The sequence below is a fragment of the Eumetopias jubatus genome, unplaced genomic scaffold (genome assembly GCF_037043125.1).
Source record: "Eumetopias jubatus isolate StellerSeaLion01/CBP00866 unplaced genomic scaffold, mEumJub1_p1.0 scaffold_17, whole genome shotgun sequence".
NCBI lineage: Eukaryota > Metazoa > Chordata > Mammalia > Carnivora > Otariidae > Eumetopias > Eumetopias jubatus.
Genome location: NW_028274823.1, coordinates 74,025,716 through 74,045,686, shown reverse-complemented (window position 1 = coordinate 74,045,686; position 19,971 = coordinate 74,025,716). Strand labels below are relative to the sequence as shown.

At 41.0% G+C, this 19,971-nt stretch overlaps 1 protein-coding gene across 1 annotated transcript in view; it reads left to right on the top strand.

Moving 5' to 3' along the window:
• The window catches only part of PCNX2 (pecanex 2), a 295,105-nt gene that overhangs the window by 27,187 nt on the left and 247,947 nt on the right, over positions 1-19,971 (top strand). The window contains exons 2-5 of the mRNA XM_028104596.2: positions 8,542-8,747; positions 9,344-9,464; positions 10,147-10,183; positions 17,386-18,684. Coding sequence (XP_027960397.2) covers positions 8,542-8,747; positions 9,344-9,464; positions 10,147-10,183; positions 17,386-18,684 — 1,663 coding nt within the window. The remainder of the gene's footprint in view (positions 1-8,541; positions 8,748-9,343; positions 9,465-10,146; positions 10,184-17,385; positions 18,685-19,971) is intronic.

The following is a 19,971-nucleotide window of genomic DNA, read 5'->3' as shown; positions in this document are numbered from 1 at the left end:
ATATTGTGCAATGAGAAATTGCTGGACCTCAGATGCCAGTAGAACTTCCATTCGATTGAAAAACACCATTGCACCAGGAAGGAGCAGAAGCGCACTGGGCAGTCCCTGGTAGCTATGGGCTATGGAAGAATCAAACTGAAGACACTTGCCATTGGGTAGAAGGAAAGGATTCTGAGGCATACCAATGCCCAGTGTCTGCCTAGCATGCAAAAAAGCAGCCTGAGCAAGGGAAGGTATGCAAAATCTGCGGGTGGGCTTGGAGCCTGCGCAGGGATCCCTTCTAACTCACCCTCTCACCTGGAGCTGTGAGCTCCCCCGCTTCTGTGATTCAGACAGCATTGCAGTTTCTGCGTGTTTGTGAAGCACAGGGCATAAAGAAAAGGTTTATAAATTCAATTCATTTTTGTCTTGCTATTCCCTTTAAAAAGCCATATTACTGACTGATTTTAATCTTTTCATATAATTGATGTTGAAGATTATTGCTTGAGAATTAAGAGATATAATATTTTGATTCATTAAATTTAAATATTAACTGAAACACATTTGAAATTTCATGACACTAAACATTTTCTCTGTCATTTGGGTTTTGCGGGTACTTAAAAACTCAGAGGAATCTAAAATTTCTTATGAAAAATGAATGTGTAAGCTTAGATTTACCTATCAAATATAGAATTGATCAGGTATAGTTTATATTGCATTATTAAATCTCATTGTAAATTTGAAATCACACTTTTCTTTCTATTTGGAAACACACGGCATTGATAGTCAATGATATTCAAACTCACTATCCGTACAGATTCCTGGTTGAGCTTTATCACTGCATCGAGACTGACATCACTTTGCCTTCTGTGAATTTACTGATTGGTTCATCCTGTTTAACTCAGTGAACATTAAATATGGAAATGAAGTGTCACCTCTTACTGTGACCATCTGAAATGGAAAAGACAACGTGCATCTAGGTTTCTTGACTGGGCTAGGCGTCTATTGAGCCGTCCACCATAAATATTCTTTATGAGAAGAGGAGAGAGAGAAAGGAGTAGGCACTTGCAGGTGCCAGCTTTCTAAATGGTTTTCAAAGCATTCAGGCCCACAGAGATTCTCATTTTAATGCCCCTGCCTCAAATCTGCCTCTGCAACCTTTGGCTGTTTTTCCCTCTTACCATTCTCCATAGCACTGCCTTGTCAATCGAAACATTTGCCACTTCTGTACCCAGCACATTGCCCTCGTGAAAGCTGCACACAAAGAAGGAGGCCCAGGACCTCAGAGAAATCAGAGTGGATCTGATAAACAGGCAAGCAGACCCCAAAGCGGTCAAGTAGCAGGCCCGAGAGAACGTGTGACATTCTCCTTTTTGTGCCTTTTACTCAGCAAGATGGAGGCATGAGGAGGGCTGTCTTTTGAGAACCAGTCAGATTTCTCAATTCTATTCACCTCACCATTTTTCGGCAAGTATTTATTTGCAAGGGTGGCCTACTTCTGAGGGTACTGTTCGGAGGGCCCTCCCCATCTTCCCTGAAATTCTGTCAGGAGTTTATGACACCAGCATGCCTTCTCACAGGTCTGCCTCCTGTACCTGGTATCCACAAGAATGTGGAGCTCATTCTGGTTTCAGGATAAAATCCTAAGTTCCAGATTTTCTGAGATAGTATTAAATGTGTTTTTTGTTTTTTTTCAGAACGGAACTTTATGAAATAGGTAATGAATTGTTATTTAGGATGTGAAAACCAGTACATTCCTTCACGTGTAGAAGTGCAGAGAAATGACTGTGCTTCTCTCTCTTGTGGCCTGATTTTCCCTCTTCCGAGGGAGTTATAGTTTACTTCAGTAGGACTCAAAAATCCTACCTGAATGAAGTCATTGAAACTAATGCCTTGACACAACACTCCACATGTGTCTATTGAATGAATGAATGAATGAATGAATGAATGAAGAATGGATGGTTGGACGGACAAAGCTCTTTTCTCCTAATTTGACAAAATGGATGAACAAGACGGGTATCTCTCTTACCTCTGAAGCAGATAAGACAGTTCAGTTGTTAAGTCTGCACCCTGTCTTTTTAGAATAACCTAGGATCTTCTAATAGTCGAGAGCTGGTTAGGCTTCCAGAAACATGAAGGAGGAGGTTCTACCCCAGATGGCACAGACACCCACACGGGGCAGTTCCTCACAGCCAGAGGGAATACAGCGGCACACGGCAGAACCATCTGAACACTCCTTGATGGCAGATCCCTGTCAGAGACAGCGTGTTATGTTTAGCGGGTTAACGCCTTATTCATTAGGCCACATATGCTGAGTAAAAACATTTTCTAAATTACTTGAAGCTTAACCTAACAGCAGGAAAATTCAATTTACTTTAACCACACTGATAGTTTTACGTTTCCCTGCCTTCTCTGATAGGATATTGAATACCATTGAACATTTTATTTGTACTCCTGGACATTATGTTTTTGTAGTGGTGTCCTCAGGGAATGACTGAAGCGTGTTTGTGTCTCAGAAAATGACCACACAAGTGACTTGCTTTTTCATAGGTTTTTTTTTTTTTGTACTTTCCCAACACTATTTACACAGTCATTTAGCATGTCTTGTTACATTATTGTGGTTACTTATACTCATTCCTCATTTCCCCTTCTAATTTCTGCTATGGGCTAGGATACCATTAGGCATATTATGTGCCACATAAATGAATTATGCCTACAGTAAGACCAGAAAGCTTCCAAATGATGCTCTGAGTGACTACCCTTCCACTCAAGGTCATAACCGTTGTGCATAGACTTGGCAGTCCAGTAAGTAGCACCTCCTTTTTCTGAGCCACTCCAGGGAGACCGTAGTCAAGCAGAAGGAGTTCGGGTATCACCGTTATTGCAAATTAAGCTATTTGGAAATGTGTTATATCTGCGGGTAGGTGGGCTTCCCAATTGTGAGCCCTAGAGTCATGGAGCCTTACCTCGCTGGTCAGGGGCAGTGTGGGAAGCACTGAGCCTCTCTGACTTAGGAACCGTGCTGGAACCGCGCAGTACGGAGAGATGCCACCCAGACACAGATCTCCTCGATCAGGGCTTAGTTCTGAGACAGAAGGGATAGCATGCCCAGTTCCTGCTCCCCAAAACACTGGTCAGAAACCACTGAGGAAGGAGCCAGAAGCACAGAGGCCAGCATGTAGAGGGAACGGTTCCCTTTCCTGGAAACCACAGGAGTGAAGAGGAGTTTCTCTCTAACAGTGATGTGTTTTGACTGCCCAGAAGACATTTAACATTTTTTTCTTCTGAGTCCTTGGTTCTCTGTCAGGTCATGGAAGGGGCTAGGCAAGTAACTTCCAGGTGAGAGGAGGTACATGTTCTTACCAGCTTGGAAGTATGACTCACTTACGCTTTAGCTTCCTCATTTTTTTTTTTTTTTAAGATGAAAAAAGTATTTCCCGAAGTCTTCTTCAAAATTAGTTTGTGAAAGTACATTGATGAGGTACCTTTATGAAATACACACTGATAAAGGTTGAATCCTCAAGAGTGCCCTTCTTTATGTCTGCACACAGAAACCCTCAGAAGTGGTTTATTCTCACTGGATACCAGCATTATCTGGTTAAGTCCTCACTTAGCCAGATTATCGATCTCTCCAGGCTACTCAAGAGATGGACAGTAATGGGCGCCTGGGTGGCTCAGTTGGTTAAGCGACTGCCTTCGGCTCAGGTCATGATCCTGGAGTCCTGGGATCGAGTCCCACATCGGGCTCCCTGCTCAGCAGGGAGTCTGCTTCTCCCTCTGGCCCTCTTCCCTCTCGTGCTCTCTCTCTCTCATTCTCTCTCTCTCAAATAAATAAATAAAATCTTTAAAAAAAAAAGAGATGGACAGTAATAACCCATTAACCTGAAGTGAAAAACCAGAGTGGTGTAAAATGGCACAGCTGCTATGGAAGACGGCATGGAGGTTCCTCAAAAAATTAAACATAGAATTGCTGTTTAATCCAGCAATTCCAGTTCTGGATATATATCCAAAAGGATTAAAAGCTGGGTCTTGAAGAGGTATTTGCACACTCATGTTCATAGCAGCACTATTCACAATAACCGAAGGGTGGAAATAATCCAAATGTCCATCAACAGATGAATGGATAAGCAAAATGTGTAATGAATGAATGCAATATTATTCAGCCTTATAAAGGAAAGAAATTCTGACCCATGCTACAATATGGCTGGACCATGAGAACGTTATGCTAAGGGAAATAATCCAGTCAGTCACAAAAGGACAAATACTGTATGATTCCAATGATATGACGTACCTAGAAGAGTCAAATTCATAGAGACAGAAAATAGAATGTGGGTTGCCAGTGGCTGGGGGAGGAGGAAATGGGGAGTTACTATTTAATGGGTATAAACTTTCAGTTTGGGAAGATGAAGAAGTTCCACAGATGGATGGTACAGATGGTTGCACAACAATGTGAATGTACTAAATGCCACTGAACGGTACCCTTAAAAAAAACTAAGGTGGTAAGTTTTATGTTATATATATTTTACCACAATAAAATTTTTTTAAAAAAGAGTGGGTACACTCTCTGAGAGAGCCTGAGCTATGAACCTCAAGGAACAGAGGTGGGTTCCATCTGAGGGGACTGCAGATGGTATGGGTGTTCACGCAGACAGATTCTTCTAGATGGCGCCAAATCCCAAGAAATCCAGTTTTGTGAGACTGTGCAAATATATTTGTAATTGCTTAATTGGTAACAGCATGTTGTTTTTTTCATGAAATTTTGTCAGAAAAAGTTTCATAAAATGAGTTATTATACCACTAGTTATCTTAATAATGTGTCAGAGAACAACATAAAGCTTTTCTTTGGCCAAGGATATAATTTCGAAAAACTATTGCCTCCTATTATTAATTAGAATGTGTTAAAATGATAAGTTCATGGAAACAAAGAAAAAAACCTGTGATTTCCCTGAAACAAATAAACCTCTATTCAAAATCTGAATATACCTAATATGGGGGTGTGTGTGGAATCTGTGATATAAATTAAAAGAGAGCTAAAAGCTGCTCATCCATGACATATTTCTTCCTAAATCTTCCTCCTCTCCTCGCATTCATACTTATAAGGACAGAAAATCCTAGGAGCTGGGGATCGTTTGTTGACTGAGCATGATGATGTCAGCAGTAAAATGACCTTGAAAGTCATTTTCAGTGATGTCTCTGGAAATGTACAATTGGAGAAGCCTGAGCAGAGCTTAAGTACATGACATTAAAAAAGGGATATTTGGGAGGATTCTAGATTCTGTTTGCAGGGTCTTCTGAAGGGAGAGGTTTTAAAGGAGATCAGGGAATTTTGGGAGGAATAATGTGCCATCTCTAGCATGTTATAAAACTTTTCCTCTCTCCCTGGAAACTTTCAGTAAAATTGCTGTCTTTTGCTATGGCCTGGTGAGGTCTATGGGCTTTTGGGGATGTGACAAAGTGCCAGTGGTCCTTCATAAAGGAGACAAGGGCCTTTTCTCACCTGGTTGCAAACTAGATACTAAACTTCATTGTAATTTCTTGCCTTCTCTCTCTTTTTTTTTAATTTATTTTATTTATATCTACCTTTTTTTATTATGTTATGTTAATCACCATACATTACATCATTAGTTTTGGATGTAGTGTTCCATGATTCATTGTTTGCGTATGACACCCAGTGCTCCACGCAGAACGTGCCCTCTTTAATACCCATCACCAGGCTAACCCATCCCCCCACCCTCCTCCCCTATAGAAGCCTCATTTTTTTTTTTCAGAGTCCATCGTCTCTCATGGTTCATCTCCCCCTCCGATTCCCCCCCTTCATTCTTCCCCTCCTGCTGTCTTCTTCTTCTTCTTCTTTTATATGTTGCATTATTTGTTTCATAGGTACAGGTCTGTGATTCAACAGTCTTGTACAATTCACAGTGCTCACCATAGCACATACCCTCCCCAATGTCTATCACCCAGCCACCCCATCCCTCCCACCCCCGACCACTCCAGCAACCCTCAGTTTGTTTCCTGAGATTAAGAATTCCTCATATCAGTGAGGTCATATGATACATGTCTTTCTCTGATTGACTTATTTCACTCAGCATAACACCCTCCACTTCCATCCACGTCGTCTTGCCTTCTCTTAATTTCAACACTACCAAGCTGGTGCTACCTCCATATTTATGAGGGTAAACTGAAAAGTAATACCTCTTATTGTGGCAAGTCAGTTTCTTTCCAAATGAATTATCCCAATATCCATATTTAATCTTTCCTCTCTCACCTTCCCTAGCATTCTCTTCCCAATACCTGAGGGTTTTCCCCCATTTATTTCTACTATAATTTGAATGGAAGCTTCCTCATGGAAATGGAACCCCCAGTATTGCGTTAATCAGTGCTAGCTGCCACAGCAGGCAACCCCCCCCAAATCTCAATGGTTTAATGAATCGAAGGATTATTTCTCACTTCTAGGACATGTCTGTCTCAGGTCTGTAAGGGCCTTGTTCCAGTGTCACCCAGGTACCCAGGCTGAAGGAAGCTCTGTCATCTTGCAGATGGAATATCTTAAAAATGCAGCCTCTGATATTGCCAACTAAAGAGAAGAGTGAGATGGAGGAGGCACCCAGCTCATAATTGTCTAGGCTTAGAAGTGACCCCAGCCACTGCTCCTCGTAGTCCATTGGCCAAAAGTAGTCATGTGACCCCAGCCTGACTGCAAGGGAGGCTGGGAAATGCATGGGGCCACATGGAATATTTAGTGAGTACGAATTCTCTCTGTGGCCCCCGCTAATCAGAGTATTAGGAATCCCAATTATATTTAAAATTATAATTTAAACAACTTTTGAATATAATTTGTGTATGATAGGATGCTAATCTATTCTCTGGACATTTGCTGGCTTTTATTCTTCTTCAAACTCACTCTCTAGCTTTAGCCTGAAATTTTTAGACCTGAAATATATAGACATGTTAAGAAAAAGTGTTGGGGACTATTAGTGGCCCCATCACTCTTTCTCTTTTAGTTTCTCTCTGTATTGCTTGAAGTTCATCACAGCTTCTCCTCAGGAGGCATGTGTGTCAATGGGAAACTTAATCTGCTTCCAGGTAGGGAATCTGACTTTATTTCTCTCTCTCTCTCTCATATCTATCTATCTATCTATCTATCTATCTATCTATCTATCTATCTAATTTGTTTTATTTAATCAGTCTTTCATTCACTTATTTATTAATTTATATTTATTAGTGGACCTTTATCCCATGAAGTAAAAGCAAGTCAGTAATGGTGAAAATTCTTCACTCCGGCTTTTACTTGTTGGTGACAGTTTTCTTTTTTCTTTATTCTTTTTGTTTGGCCATGTTGTTTTTGGAATGGTCTTACCTAGATGATGGATTATCATGGGGCCGTGATGGGAGCAGACTTGGGCTGGGCTATGTTGTTCACAGGCCCAGCAGGTTCAGGTTGAAGGAGGGACTGCACCTATCACTGGATTTCTTGAGATCCTTTAGTGAGGTGCATTGATAAAAGGGTCTTGCTTTTTATCGAGGCTGTCCTTCATATCATCTTGAGACCCTGGGATCTATTTCAATCTCCAAAGATAAGAATTTAGTTTAGGAAGGACTAGAGAACTTGCACTTGTCCATGGTCCCGGAAGAGAACTAGGAAGGTGTGTGGGGGATCCTACAGAGTACGACAGTTTCATGGACGCTAGTGATTCTTTTTGTTTCTTGAGGGGCTTGGACAGAATTGAACTGACCTTCACCATGACCTCCATGTTCAGATCCTTTTACACTAATGTAACTATCTTCCTTTTAGAAGCAGTGTGCCCTTTTGTGGCCCCTTGCCTACATCAAACCACTAGGGAAATACATGTCCTGATGGTGTTAACCCAACAGGAGAGTGGGGAAAGAAGGAACGAAGGAAGAAGGAAGGAAGGAAGGAAGGAAGGAAGGAAGGAAGGAAGGAAGGAAGGAAGGAGGGAGGGGGGAGGGAGGGAGGAAAGGAAGGAAGGAAGGAGGAAGAAAGGAAGGAAGGAGGAAGAAAGGAAGGAAGGAGGGAGGGAGGGAGGAAGGAAGGAAGGAAGGAAAGAAGGAAGGAGGGAGGGAGGGAGGGAGGGAAGAGATGTTACATTAACCTTTTTCCTTCCTTCTTTCCTCTGTTCTCAACAAGGCGTTTTGTGCTTTGTTGAAGGAAACGGCATCTCAAAGGCCTTTCTTCCCTATTTGCTACAAGCAGGCATGCAGGAAGGCCAGATTGGGTTCTGGAAAAGAATTAGAAGAACACGGAAAGGCTGAATATAAAACACCTTTTGTTCTGCGGGGTTCCTGCCTGCAAATGAAATGTTGGTCATCAACTCAACTAGTACCAGAACCTGAGAAACAAGAAAGATGTTTTTAAAAAGATAAAAAAGATAGCAGCTCTTTCTTTCTCCTCAGGTATCACAACCAGGAAAAGTTGTAAAGCCAATAAAATTTGAAACCTCGCCCAATTTGTATTCAATAAATAGTCCAACAATGCTTTCAGATTTAAAACAAAAGATCGTCCTGCAAACAAATGAATTTTTTTCTTTCTTTTCTCCTCTTTAGGCTTTTCCTCCAAATGCTATCACTGCATTTTTTTACTGCAGTTCAGTGACTATATTCTTCACAATAATCAAACTGGTCAGTTATCGCCTACACCTCATGTTTGATAAAGGAGAAGTAATTCAGCAGAGGCCCTCCGGAAAGAAAGAAAAGCCAAATAAAGACAAAGAGGCCAACAAGGAACATATAACTAATCACAAAATTCCAAGGTAACATGTCTATTAATGTGTCAGTTCATAGTTTAAATGTTTTAGTTTTGGTTAAATTTTTTTTTTCATTTATGAGTTGTTTATGAAAACACACCAGTATAGGCAGAGACTAATATGTACATTTTTCTTCTCTTGAAGCATACACTTAAGCATAAAATTGATACTGATAATCAAGATGGTTTAACTATTCATTTGACCTTATACCATGCTCTGGAATTCATTTGCATTAGGCTTAACACAGCCAAATATTTGACTTCAGTGTTTTTATCTTGTCATCTAAGTGCTTCGTGCATGCCAGAGTGTTTTCAAAAAGAACATTTGTGTTTGTTATTATAGAAGTAATACATTGCACAGACTGAAAAATTAAAAGTGATTCTTGAGTGTCACTGTCACTATTCTTGTCCTTATTTCTGATAGTTCCTTTAGAAAGCATGTCTTATTTTAAAAGAATATTTATTATCCTCCCTTAAGAACAAAATTTGTGTACCTTGAATATTACAAAATAGAATCTAGGAAAAGGAGTTGGTTAAGGACTAATACAAAGTCATAGTTCTATTTGCTAATATCACTGCTGTTGTGTTTCTTCTGTGCATTAGCAGTAACAGGCAGATTAACAATGGCAAAAAGGAAGAGCCTCATCGAAGCCTCTCCACGCCTCCCCTCCGCTGCAGCTCCAGAGGGCAAAGCATAAACTCTCATCATTCATCTGGGCCACTGGTCAGTGTGTGTTTTTCTGTTTCATGCTGTTCTCGTCACGTAGTGTTGATCATGCCTAAAATGGGAGCGTGCAAGGGGAGCAATTCTAGTTGTCGATACTGCCCTTGTGCTGGTGGTGTACCACATCTCAGAGTGTGGAAGTGACCTCAGGGGAGCCCTTGGACCATGAGATAAACACCCAATCAGGTGCTGGACACACCGCCCCGGCCTACCCCTGCTGGGCCTGCCACCCTGGCCCGAAGAACCTATCAGCAGACCTTGACTTCCTTCTCCCCTCTCCTGTCATTCATTGTCTTCCCCTGGAATCAACTGCACCACTCCACATTGAACCACAGCTGTCTCTTGGCAAGTCAATAAACCCCTTTGCTGTAGATGAACCTTATTGGGCTTTATTTCCAGTCATGCACGGTAGCACATTCTTCTCTCTCCTTTTTACTTTCTTAATTTTCAAACGCCTTTTATCACAGTACAGTGGTCTTGCTTGAATATCTGCACTTACCTATATTCTGTATTCGTTTTTGCTCTCCGTTTTATTAGAGGCTTACGCAGCGTGGACACTGTATAGTCTCTTCCCCACGTGCCATTGGGAAAACGAGTAGCTTGCCGCTCCACGTCTGCTGACTGCTTGGAAATGGGCACTGAGCTGAGTCACATATTGATTTTTGTTCTTCCATTTGTTTAGGAGTTGCCGGCACAGGAAACAGTGGAAGATCTCAAAGGTAGAGTGTTTATTATCAACATTTAATAATTGATCACAGCATTATCTTCAGTGAAGTGAAAAAGAACTTTTGGAAAACAGAATGCCAGTGAATTAATTCAAAATAAGAACCGTACTTAAGACAGCATAGTTTTATTTCAACTTCATTTCTTCAACTCTTAATTTTAATTATTTCTCATCAGATTTTGTACACTGCGTCTACTTTTAAATTGAATGTTTTATTGGATCCTATGTCATTTTCCTTTCTCCAGTTTGTGCTTATTTCATGTGGCTCAGAATAGCAGATAGAAAACAGGATTAATTCACCATTGATGTACAAACTTCTTATCTTAGTACTTGCATTGAAAAATGACAGAGGAAATGATACTGCATTCCGTGTACTGCATCTCCTTCAAGTTACCAATTTTGTTTCTGGGAACTTTCTTTTAAGCCTCCAGATTTTTATTTTCCATTTTCACAAAGATTTCATTTTATTATCTTTTGATTGCCTTCAGAAGACTCAGAAAAGAGCTTTTGGAGGCCTGAATTAACTACTTCCTTTCTCTGCGTTTTTATTTTTTTGTAGTGCTACTGTAAAGAGAAATGTATGCTTTATTTAAGTTTTGAAAGTAGTGTAAAATTTTATCTTCAGGAAAACAGCTGAAATTAGCACTTGGGTCTGAAAACCTAAAATGAAGTTTCTTTTGTTATCACTCAGCTAATTTCCCTGATAATGATGTGTAAAGGATTATTCAAATTCTTTTTTCTATATTACTACTATGAAAAAAATGAACTTTAGTTAGGTTTCAGCTATTTTAGTTACACACAGAGTTTCATAACACACACACACACACACACACATTGTTTTGTCTATTAGACTACTTATTCCAGGTCAAGCTATTAACAGTATTACTCTACATCCTTTCAATGTCTGTTCTGGGCTTTTGACTTCACCATTCCAATTGAAACAATTCCTTCCTTCCTTCCTTGTACTAGGAATTACAGTAGAGGCTCTGCATATATCATTTCATTCTGAGTCATAACAAGTCAACTGTAGAGGTGGCATTTAGACCCACAACTGACTGCTAAGTCCAATGTTTTTTCAACAACACTGCACTAGAGCAATTTTTTTTCCTTAGACCGATCTCATAATACACCATCCTAGTATTCAGTTCTTTTCGTTGTTAAAAGGCACAATGGTGTTCTTTTTTTAACAGGTCTATTGAGATGTAATTCAGATGCCATACAATTCACCCATTCAAAGTATATAATTCAATGACTTTTAGTATATTCACAGAGTTGTATATCCATCATCACAATCAATTTCAGAATATTTTCATTACCTGGAAAAAAAACCCCAGACTGCTTAGCCATACTCCTCAATCTCCCTGTCTTCTCCAGCCCCAGGCAACTACTAATGTACTTCCTGTCTCTATGGATTTGTCCATTCTGGACATTTCATATAATGTGTGATCTCTTGTGACTGGCTCCCTTCAATTAGCATAGTGTTTTCAAGGTTTCAAGGTTTATATATGTTGTAGCTTGTATCAGTGCTTCATTTCACTTTATTGCCAAATAATATTCCGTTAAATGACTATACCATGTTTTATTTATCTATTCATCAGTTGATGAACTTTGGGTTCTTTGCACTTTTTTTTGCTATTATAAATAATGCTTCAGTGAACATTCATTGTGCAAGTTTATGTGTGGACATGTGTTTTCATTTTCTTGGATATATGCCTAAGAATGGCATTGCTGGATCATGTAGTAACTCTGTTTCCCCATTTGAGGACCTACCAGACTGTTTTAGAAGGCAGGTGCATCATTTTACATTCCTATCATCAATATATGAAGGTCACAATATCTCCATGTCTTTGATGATACTTGTTACTGACTATGTGTTCGAATATAGCCATTCTAGTGGGTGCGAAATGGTATCTCACTGTGACTTTGATTTGCATGAAATTAGTCACTTTCCTAATGACTAATGATATTGATGTTTCATCATCATCATTATCTTTAGAGAAATGTCTGTTCAAGTATTTTGCCCAGTTTTTAATCAGGTTGTCTTTTTATTGGTGAGTTGTAAGAGTTCTTTATATGTTTTTGATACAAGTCCCTGATCAGATATATTTGCAAATATTTTCTCCCACTCTGTGGTTTGTCTTGTCACTTTCTTATTGGGGTCCTTTAAAGTATAAAAGTTTTTAATTTTCATGAAGTCCACTTTATTGTTTTTTGTTATCGTTGTTGCTTGGGCTTTTGGTGTCATATATAAGAAACCATTGCTGAATGCGAGGTCATAAAGATTTATCCCTATGTTTTATTCTAAGAGTTTTATAGTGTTAATTCTTATAATCAGGTCTATGATCCATTTTGAATTAATTTTTGTGAATGATGTGGGGTCGGGGTTCAACTTAATTCTTTTGCATAATGTTTATTAGTTGTCCTAGGATCATTTATTGAACAGACTATTCCCCCCCGCCCATTAACTTGTCCTGGCATCCTATTGAAAATCAATTGACCATACAATAAGGGTTTATTTTTGGACTTTCAGTTCTGTTCTTTTGGTTTATATATCTACCATTATGCCATCATCGTACCATATTGATTGCAGTTGCTGTGTGATAAGTTCTGAAATTGGGAACTGTGAGTCCTCTAACTTATTTTAGCTATCCTGGGTCTTGTACATTTCCATGTGAACTATCAATTTCTTAAAAAAAAATCTGGGCTATTATAAGGATTGTATTAAATCTGTAGAAAAATTTGGGGAGAATTGCCATCTTAACAATATTATGTTTTCCAATCCATGAACTTGGGATGTCTTTCCATTTATTTGGATCTTTGAATTCTTTTGATGATGTTTTGTAGTCTTCAGTGCACAAGTCTTGTACTCTTGTTAAATTTATTCCTAAGTATTTTATTTTTTTTAGATGCTGTTATAAATGGGATTGTATTCTTAATTTCATTTTAGCTTGTCTATTGCTAGTATATGGAAATAGAATTGATTTTTGCACATTGATTTTCTATTGTTCAAACTTCCTGAATGTTTATTAGTTCTAAGTTTTTTAGTGGATTCCTTAGGATTTTCTATGTACAGAATGATTATCATCTGTGAATAGAAATCTTTTGCTTTTCCCTTTCTAATCTAGTTGCCTTTTCTTTCTTTTTCTTGACTAATTGCCCTGTGCACAATTTCCATTACAATGTTTATTGAATGTTGTAAGAGTGGATATCATTGTCTGTTTCTGATCTTATGGGAAAAGCATTCAGTCTTTCACCATTACATATGATGTTAGTTTTCAAGTATTTCATAAATAGCCTCTATCAGGTTGAGAAAATTCTCTTCTATCTCAGTTTGTTGAATATTTTTGTCATGAGAGGGTACTGGATTTTGTCAGAGGCTTTTCTGCATCTAGTGACATAATCATATAGTTTTGCCATAGTGTCTTTCTTGACATATATTTTTAGTAATATAGTATGTTTTTACAGTTGAAGTGTCAAGGATAGAAAACAAATGAGTACATTTGGTTGGATTTCATTGCTAAGCAGTATCTTGGTGAAGTCATTTTGGGCAACTATTTTTCTTGGTTTTCCGGGTAGGAAATTCATTATTGAATTTTTACTTCGGGTTAAGCAGGTACTGAGGTATGATGTGCTAATGTATTCGCAAAAGACCCACTTATAGGCCACAGTATGAATTTATTTATGTATATGCAATAAGTTGTAGTTGACCAACTTTCTTCTCTTGGTTTTCTTTTCTTGGCTTTTTACATTTTCCTGATTGGCTTCCCTCTCAGTGTCCTTTGATTGATCCTCCTCTGTTGTTTGACATATAAAGGCTGGAGTATCCTTGGTCTTGGTCTTGGGCCCCTTTCTCTTCTCTAGATACTAGGTCTCCCTTGGCGATCTCATATCTAGCTTTAAGTACCATCTATGTGATGATGGTGAGTAAATCTGTTTCTCCAGTTTTGACCTCTGTCTGGACTTCAGTCTCATGCATCCAGCTGCTTACACCTATTTCCTCCTGGATAAGATGTCTGATAGTCATATTAAATGGATCACCACTTGATCTCTCCATTGCTGTCTCTAAATCTGTACTTCCTCTGGTTTTCTCCTTATCAATAAATAGTCCCAGCACCAATCCCATTATCAAAACTTTAAAATCAAGGAGTTTTCCTTGGTTTGTCTTTCCCTCACTACCTTTAGCTTTAATTCATCAGCAAGTTCTGTCAATTTTACTCCAAAACATATTTCAAATTTGTCTATTTCTCTCCATGTCCACCACTACTGCCCTAGTCCAAAACACCATTATTCATCAACTGCAACAGCTTCTTCCCTGGTCTCTTCTTCCATTTTTTTTTTTTTTTTTCTTTATGAAGAAGAGGTCTTGTAGTGCCCTTCTCTTCTAACAGTTTTGTCATACTTCCCACAGTCTACCTCTCACGCAGTAGGCAGGGTTATTTTTAACAACCTAATTAAGATCATGTGCTCCTTTGAAAAACTCCTGCTAGGTTCACATTATTCTTAGCATAAAATCCAAGCTCCACACTTTGGCTTATATTTTGGACGCTGCCGGCCTTGTTGATCTCTCTTGCTCTCATTCTCCCTTTGCTTTTTCTACTCCAGCTTCACGGACTTTTTTCCTCTTTCCCAAACATGCCAAGCGAGTTCCCATCACAGGGTCTTTGCATTAAGTCCTTATTTGTTTTAAAACCTGGGGTGCTCTTTTCTCTCATCTTTATGTCAAGAAATGGTCCTATTGGCTTATTAATCTGTACAATCATAATTGTGTGGTGTGGGAGGTAATGAAGCAATAAAAATGCATTATGAATGTGTTCTATAGACCCAACCCAATACCTGAGGCCCTGCCTGGGGGTTTGGATTTCTCATGCAATATTCTGAACAAATGCACTTGATATTGGTCAGTCAAGGACAACCACTTTGATGAGACAATATTCAAGTTGAGATCTGAATGGCAAAGTAAAGGAGGCATACGCATAGATAGAGAGAGAGAGGCCATGTGAGGGTCAGATCAAGACTCAGAGGATCTGGGCTCTACACTCAGCTCCATCAGTAGTGTGGTAAACTTGGACAAGTTTCTTGACCCTTCTGTTCTTCTATTTCCATGAAAAGGTGTCTACTCTGTATAGTTGGAAAACCTGCATAGGGGTTGCTACAAAGTAAAATGATCTTCACTGTTATCATCAGCTAACATTCTTGAGTGTGGATAAAATAACAGGCTAGTTTCTTTGGAGGATTCAATGAGTACGGACTATGGTTGTTTTTCTAGAACTCTGTACGATCCAGTTAAGACGATAATTTATATAAATAAAGCTATAGTTTAAAAAGTATATGGTAAGTAAAGTTTAGTTCCATAGACATTAATTGCTTAAGGAGTTCAGAAGAGAGCTTATTTCTGGTTAAGGTGATCAGGGGAAGTTACGTGTTGAAGGAGGGATATGGAAAAAGCCTTGAGTGGGGTCTTCAGTGGGTGAAGAAAAAGAGCATTCCAGGTAGGAGAGCTATGTCCAGAGTTTGTACTCAATTCTTTCTACAAAGTGCACCTGGTGGCAGAGGAGAGTAAGTAAGCCCCCAGAGAACAAACAGTCTTTATGATAGAAGTGAACGAAAATTGAGGGTATTTATTGATTGAATGACCATAAGGCTAAGCAAGAAGGAACAACCAAAAGATTACCCCAAGATTTCAAGCTCAAGAGACTTAGGGAATGGCAGGGTCATTAACAGATTGAGGGAAGTTGGGAGAAGGACAGAGCTCACTTTCAGCCAGCATCAGAAGTATGTATTATTGCAGATACAATTTAGAAATGTTTTGAAAATGGCAAGATCTCATTCCTTTTGATGGCTGCATAATATTCCATTGTGTATATATACCACATCTTCTTTATCCATTCATCTGTCGATGGACATCTTGCCATTTGCAACGACGTGGTTGGAACTGGAGGGTGTTATGCTGAGTGAAATAAGTCAATCAGAGAAAGACATGTATCATATGACCTCACTGATATGAGGAATTCTTAATCTCAGGAACAAACTGAGGGTTGCTGGAGTGGTCGGGGGTGGGAGGGAGGGGGTGGCTGGGTGATAGACATTGGGGAAGATATGTGCTACGGTGAGCGCTGTGAATTATGTAAGACTGTTGAATCACAGATCTGAAACAAATAACGCAACATATTTTAAGAAAAAAGAAAAAGAAGAAGATAGCAGGAGAGGAAGAATGAAGGGGAGTAAGTCAGAGGGGGAGACGAACCAGGAGAGATGATGGACTCTGAAAAACAAACTGAGGTTTCTAGAGGGGAGGAGGGTAGGGGGATGGGTTAGCCTGGTGATGGGTATTAAAGAGGGCACATTCTGCACGGAGCACTGCGTGTTATGAACAAACAATGAATCATGGAACACTACACCAAAACAAATGATGTAATATATGGTGATTAACGTAACAATAAAAAAATTAAAAAAATAAAAGAAATGTTTTGAAAATCTATGAACCACATTGGAAATGTGAGGTTATTATTTTCCTCAGGTCAAGGCCCCAGCAAGCCCATTGCTAAGCCCTTGGCCTGGTGCTTTCCATGTCTTTCCTTATAGATCCTCTTGAGAGCATTCAGAAGTTGATATAATTATTCCTATTTTACAGAGAGGAGGTTAAAGATTAGAACAGTGGTTCTCAACTGGGGGTTTCTCCCTAGGGAACGTTCGATAATTTCCAAAGGCATTTTCCATTGTCATGATTGAGGACAGAGTTGCCACTGGTATCAAGTAGGTAGAGGCTAGGGATGCTGCTAAACATCTTGCAATGCGTGGGACAGCTCCCCACAGCAAAGATTTATCCGGTCCAAAATGTTAGTAGCTCTGCAGTAGCTCTGCAGTTGAGGATCTTGGTTTAGAGGGATTAGGTAATTTGCCCAAGGTAATGCAGCTAGTAAGTAGCAGAGCCAGGACCTTTCCAATAGGGCGTCCCAAACACGGTATTGAAACCCGCCCCCTCTCCCGAGGCCGCAAACCAGCAAAATCTAAAAGCCTGAATTAGTATTTTAAATGCAGAGATTTTAAGAGTAATTTCGCAGTGGAGGTGATATTTAAAAAATAAGCATCCAATCACAGTGGTGGCCGGAGCTCCTCCTAGCTTTGTTATTAGGAGGTCTTGCGCGGCCGTTACTCATCCAGTTCCGGAGCTAATGCAGTTCCTGCTGTCCATTTCAGGTGTCATTCTCTCAGAAGACCAAGCGGTAGGACCAGGGTCCTCTACCTCACCTGCTGTTAAAATGGAAAGCTCCCCTGCTTGTAAAGCGTCCGGCCCGGAAACCAGGACCGCACCAGCAGTACCCACGGAGCCAGCTGTGGCAGAACCTGGAATCGGTGGCAAAGGGAAGGAGAGAGGAGGCCAGGGGCAGCCCCCTCTCCGCCACAGATCCGAGGGCGGCTTAGTGGAGAAGGAGGCCTTGAAGAAGTCCCCGCAGCTGTCCTTGTCTCAGTACGACCCACTAGAAACGGACGTTTCCTTCCAGCCCTGGGGCAGTGAGAATTCCGTCCGGAGTCCGGAACCTGTGGTTTATGCCCAGGGCTCCTTAAGGGAACAGTGGCAAAGCCGGCCAGCCGAGGACAGCCTGAGCAGCAGCGGCCCCCAGTGCAGCACGGTGATCGCCAGAGCTGCGCGCCCCGCGCCCGGCGCCTCCGGCCGCGCGGACCCGCCGCCGACCCAGGAAGTGGACTGCTCGGACAGTGAGGTGGCTGTCACTCTTATTGACACTTCTCAACCTGGAGACCCGCTGAGTCTGCGGGAGCCCATTAAAATCGTCATCACCATGAGCAGCAGCCCGAACTCCCTGACGGACTTGGAAAGCTCGCTCCCCCTGAAGGTGATCGGCGCCGAGAGAGCCGGCTTGAAGTCGGACGCCGAGCCGGCTGCCCCGGGGGTGGCCAGTCCTCCCAGCCCAGAGCAGATAAGAATTCCTGTCATCACCCTTGAGCTCTCCGAGGACGGGGGAGGAGGCGCTATGTGTCCCGAAGGCAACGGAAGTGACAGGACCCCGGAGAGATTGATGGTGGAGGCGTCATCCAATCAGTGTTCTGGCTATGAATCCGGGGAGGGGGGAAATGCCACAAAGGATGGCAGTCCGTCCCCGGGAGACCGCTGTGACACAACGCCCCCCTTCACACCTCACGAGGTCCCCGAGTCTGGGGGGGGGAAGGAAGGCCAGGCTAACCTTGACCCGTCATCCTGTAAAACTAGCCACGAAAAGAGACACACCCGGGTTCTCAGTGTGGACAGTGGGACGGATGTCTTCCTGAGCAAAACTTCCACAGACATGATCAGCGATAAAGAAAAAACAATGCCAACTTCCAAATCTGATCTAGAGGCTAAGGAAGGACAGATACCAAATGAATCCAACTTCCTGGAATTTGTCTCCCTCTTAGAATCAATCAATACTTCCAAGCTGGCGGCATCCAGCCAAAGGAATGGCCCAGGAGAGCAGGACAAAGACAGTGAGCTTCTCGGAGGTACGAGTCCACATCAGTTCTGTCGTGATGACGCAGAGAAGGCAGTCCATAGCGTAATGAGCTTCTGTGATGTGGTTTTACAAATGTTGGGTCACTGCTGCTTTGGCGATTTTTTTTTTTTAAAGATTTTATTTATTTATTTGAGAGAGAGAGAGAATGAGAGATAGAGAACACGTGAGGGAAGAGGGTCAGAGGGAGAAGCAGACTCCCCGCGGAGCAGGGAGCCCGATGCGGGACTCGATCCCGGGACTCCAGGATCATGACCCGAGCGGAAGGCCGTCGCTTAACCAACTGAGCCCCCCCAGGCGCCCTGCTTTGGCAATATTATTGGTAATTGCCAGATGTGCCAACACTAAGCTGTGGGTTGAGCATATATTATTAACATTGGCTTACTCCAGCAGGAAATTTGAGGCAGAGTAGTGAATGTTTGGCTTCCCTAGAAGGCAACAATATTTATTTCCAAGGAAATGAGCAATTATATTTTATCACTGTGACAAGAACTCACAGGAGATTTCTCTCCCTTTATGGAACTGATGCATTCTGGGAAAGCTGATTGTAAAGCACATTTCTGTGAGGTGAACCCACTTTTCTGTTGAATTCCATTATGAAATCCTTGTATGAAGAACTCCCTAATTATCCCGACTTGTAAACATAATGATAACAAACACGCAGCTTCTAATGTGTGCCAGGCACTGTCCTAAGCACTTCATGTGTATCAACAGGGATGACTGTACATTGTGCTTTGCCCCAGAGGGTCCTCAGTCACACCATTTTGCCACCATAGTTAGTAATAGCACTGCCTTTCACCCTCAGAGGTGTTCCCAGTTTGAACAATAAATTATACAGTTACTTTCATCTTAACTCATTTACTCCTCATAGAACCTTATGTTATGGGTACTATTATTTCTCTTTTGCAGATGAAGCTCAGAGATTTTCACTAACTTTCCCAAGTGAGTCTAGTAAGTCTAGGAGAAGTACCAGAACTGAGCTTTTATCCCAGGCAGTCTCGATCCAGAGCCAATGCTCCTACAAACTATATTTCCTTTATGAATGTTAAGATTCATTTCTTTTCCACTTGCTTAATATCTCGGGGCTCCATATCCTCGCTGGCAAAAGGATGTTACTGGACTAGAGTTTTCACAAAATCTTTTAACTTTAAGTGTCCATGTTCCTGTGATTGTTCAGTACATTTCTGCCTATGTATCTGATAAAATAGTGTCTGTATGGTAGGCTTGCGTGCTGGCCGTTTTATTTGCACGTGCAGGCTCCTTTCCTTTGCTCCTTTCC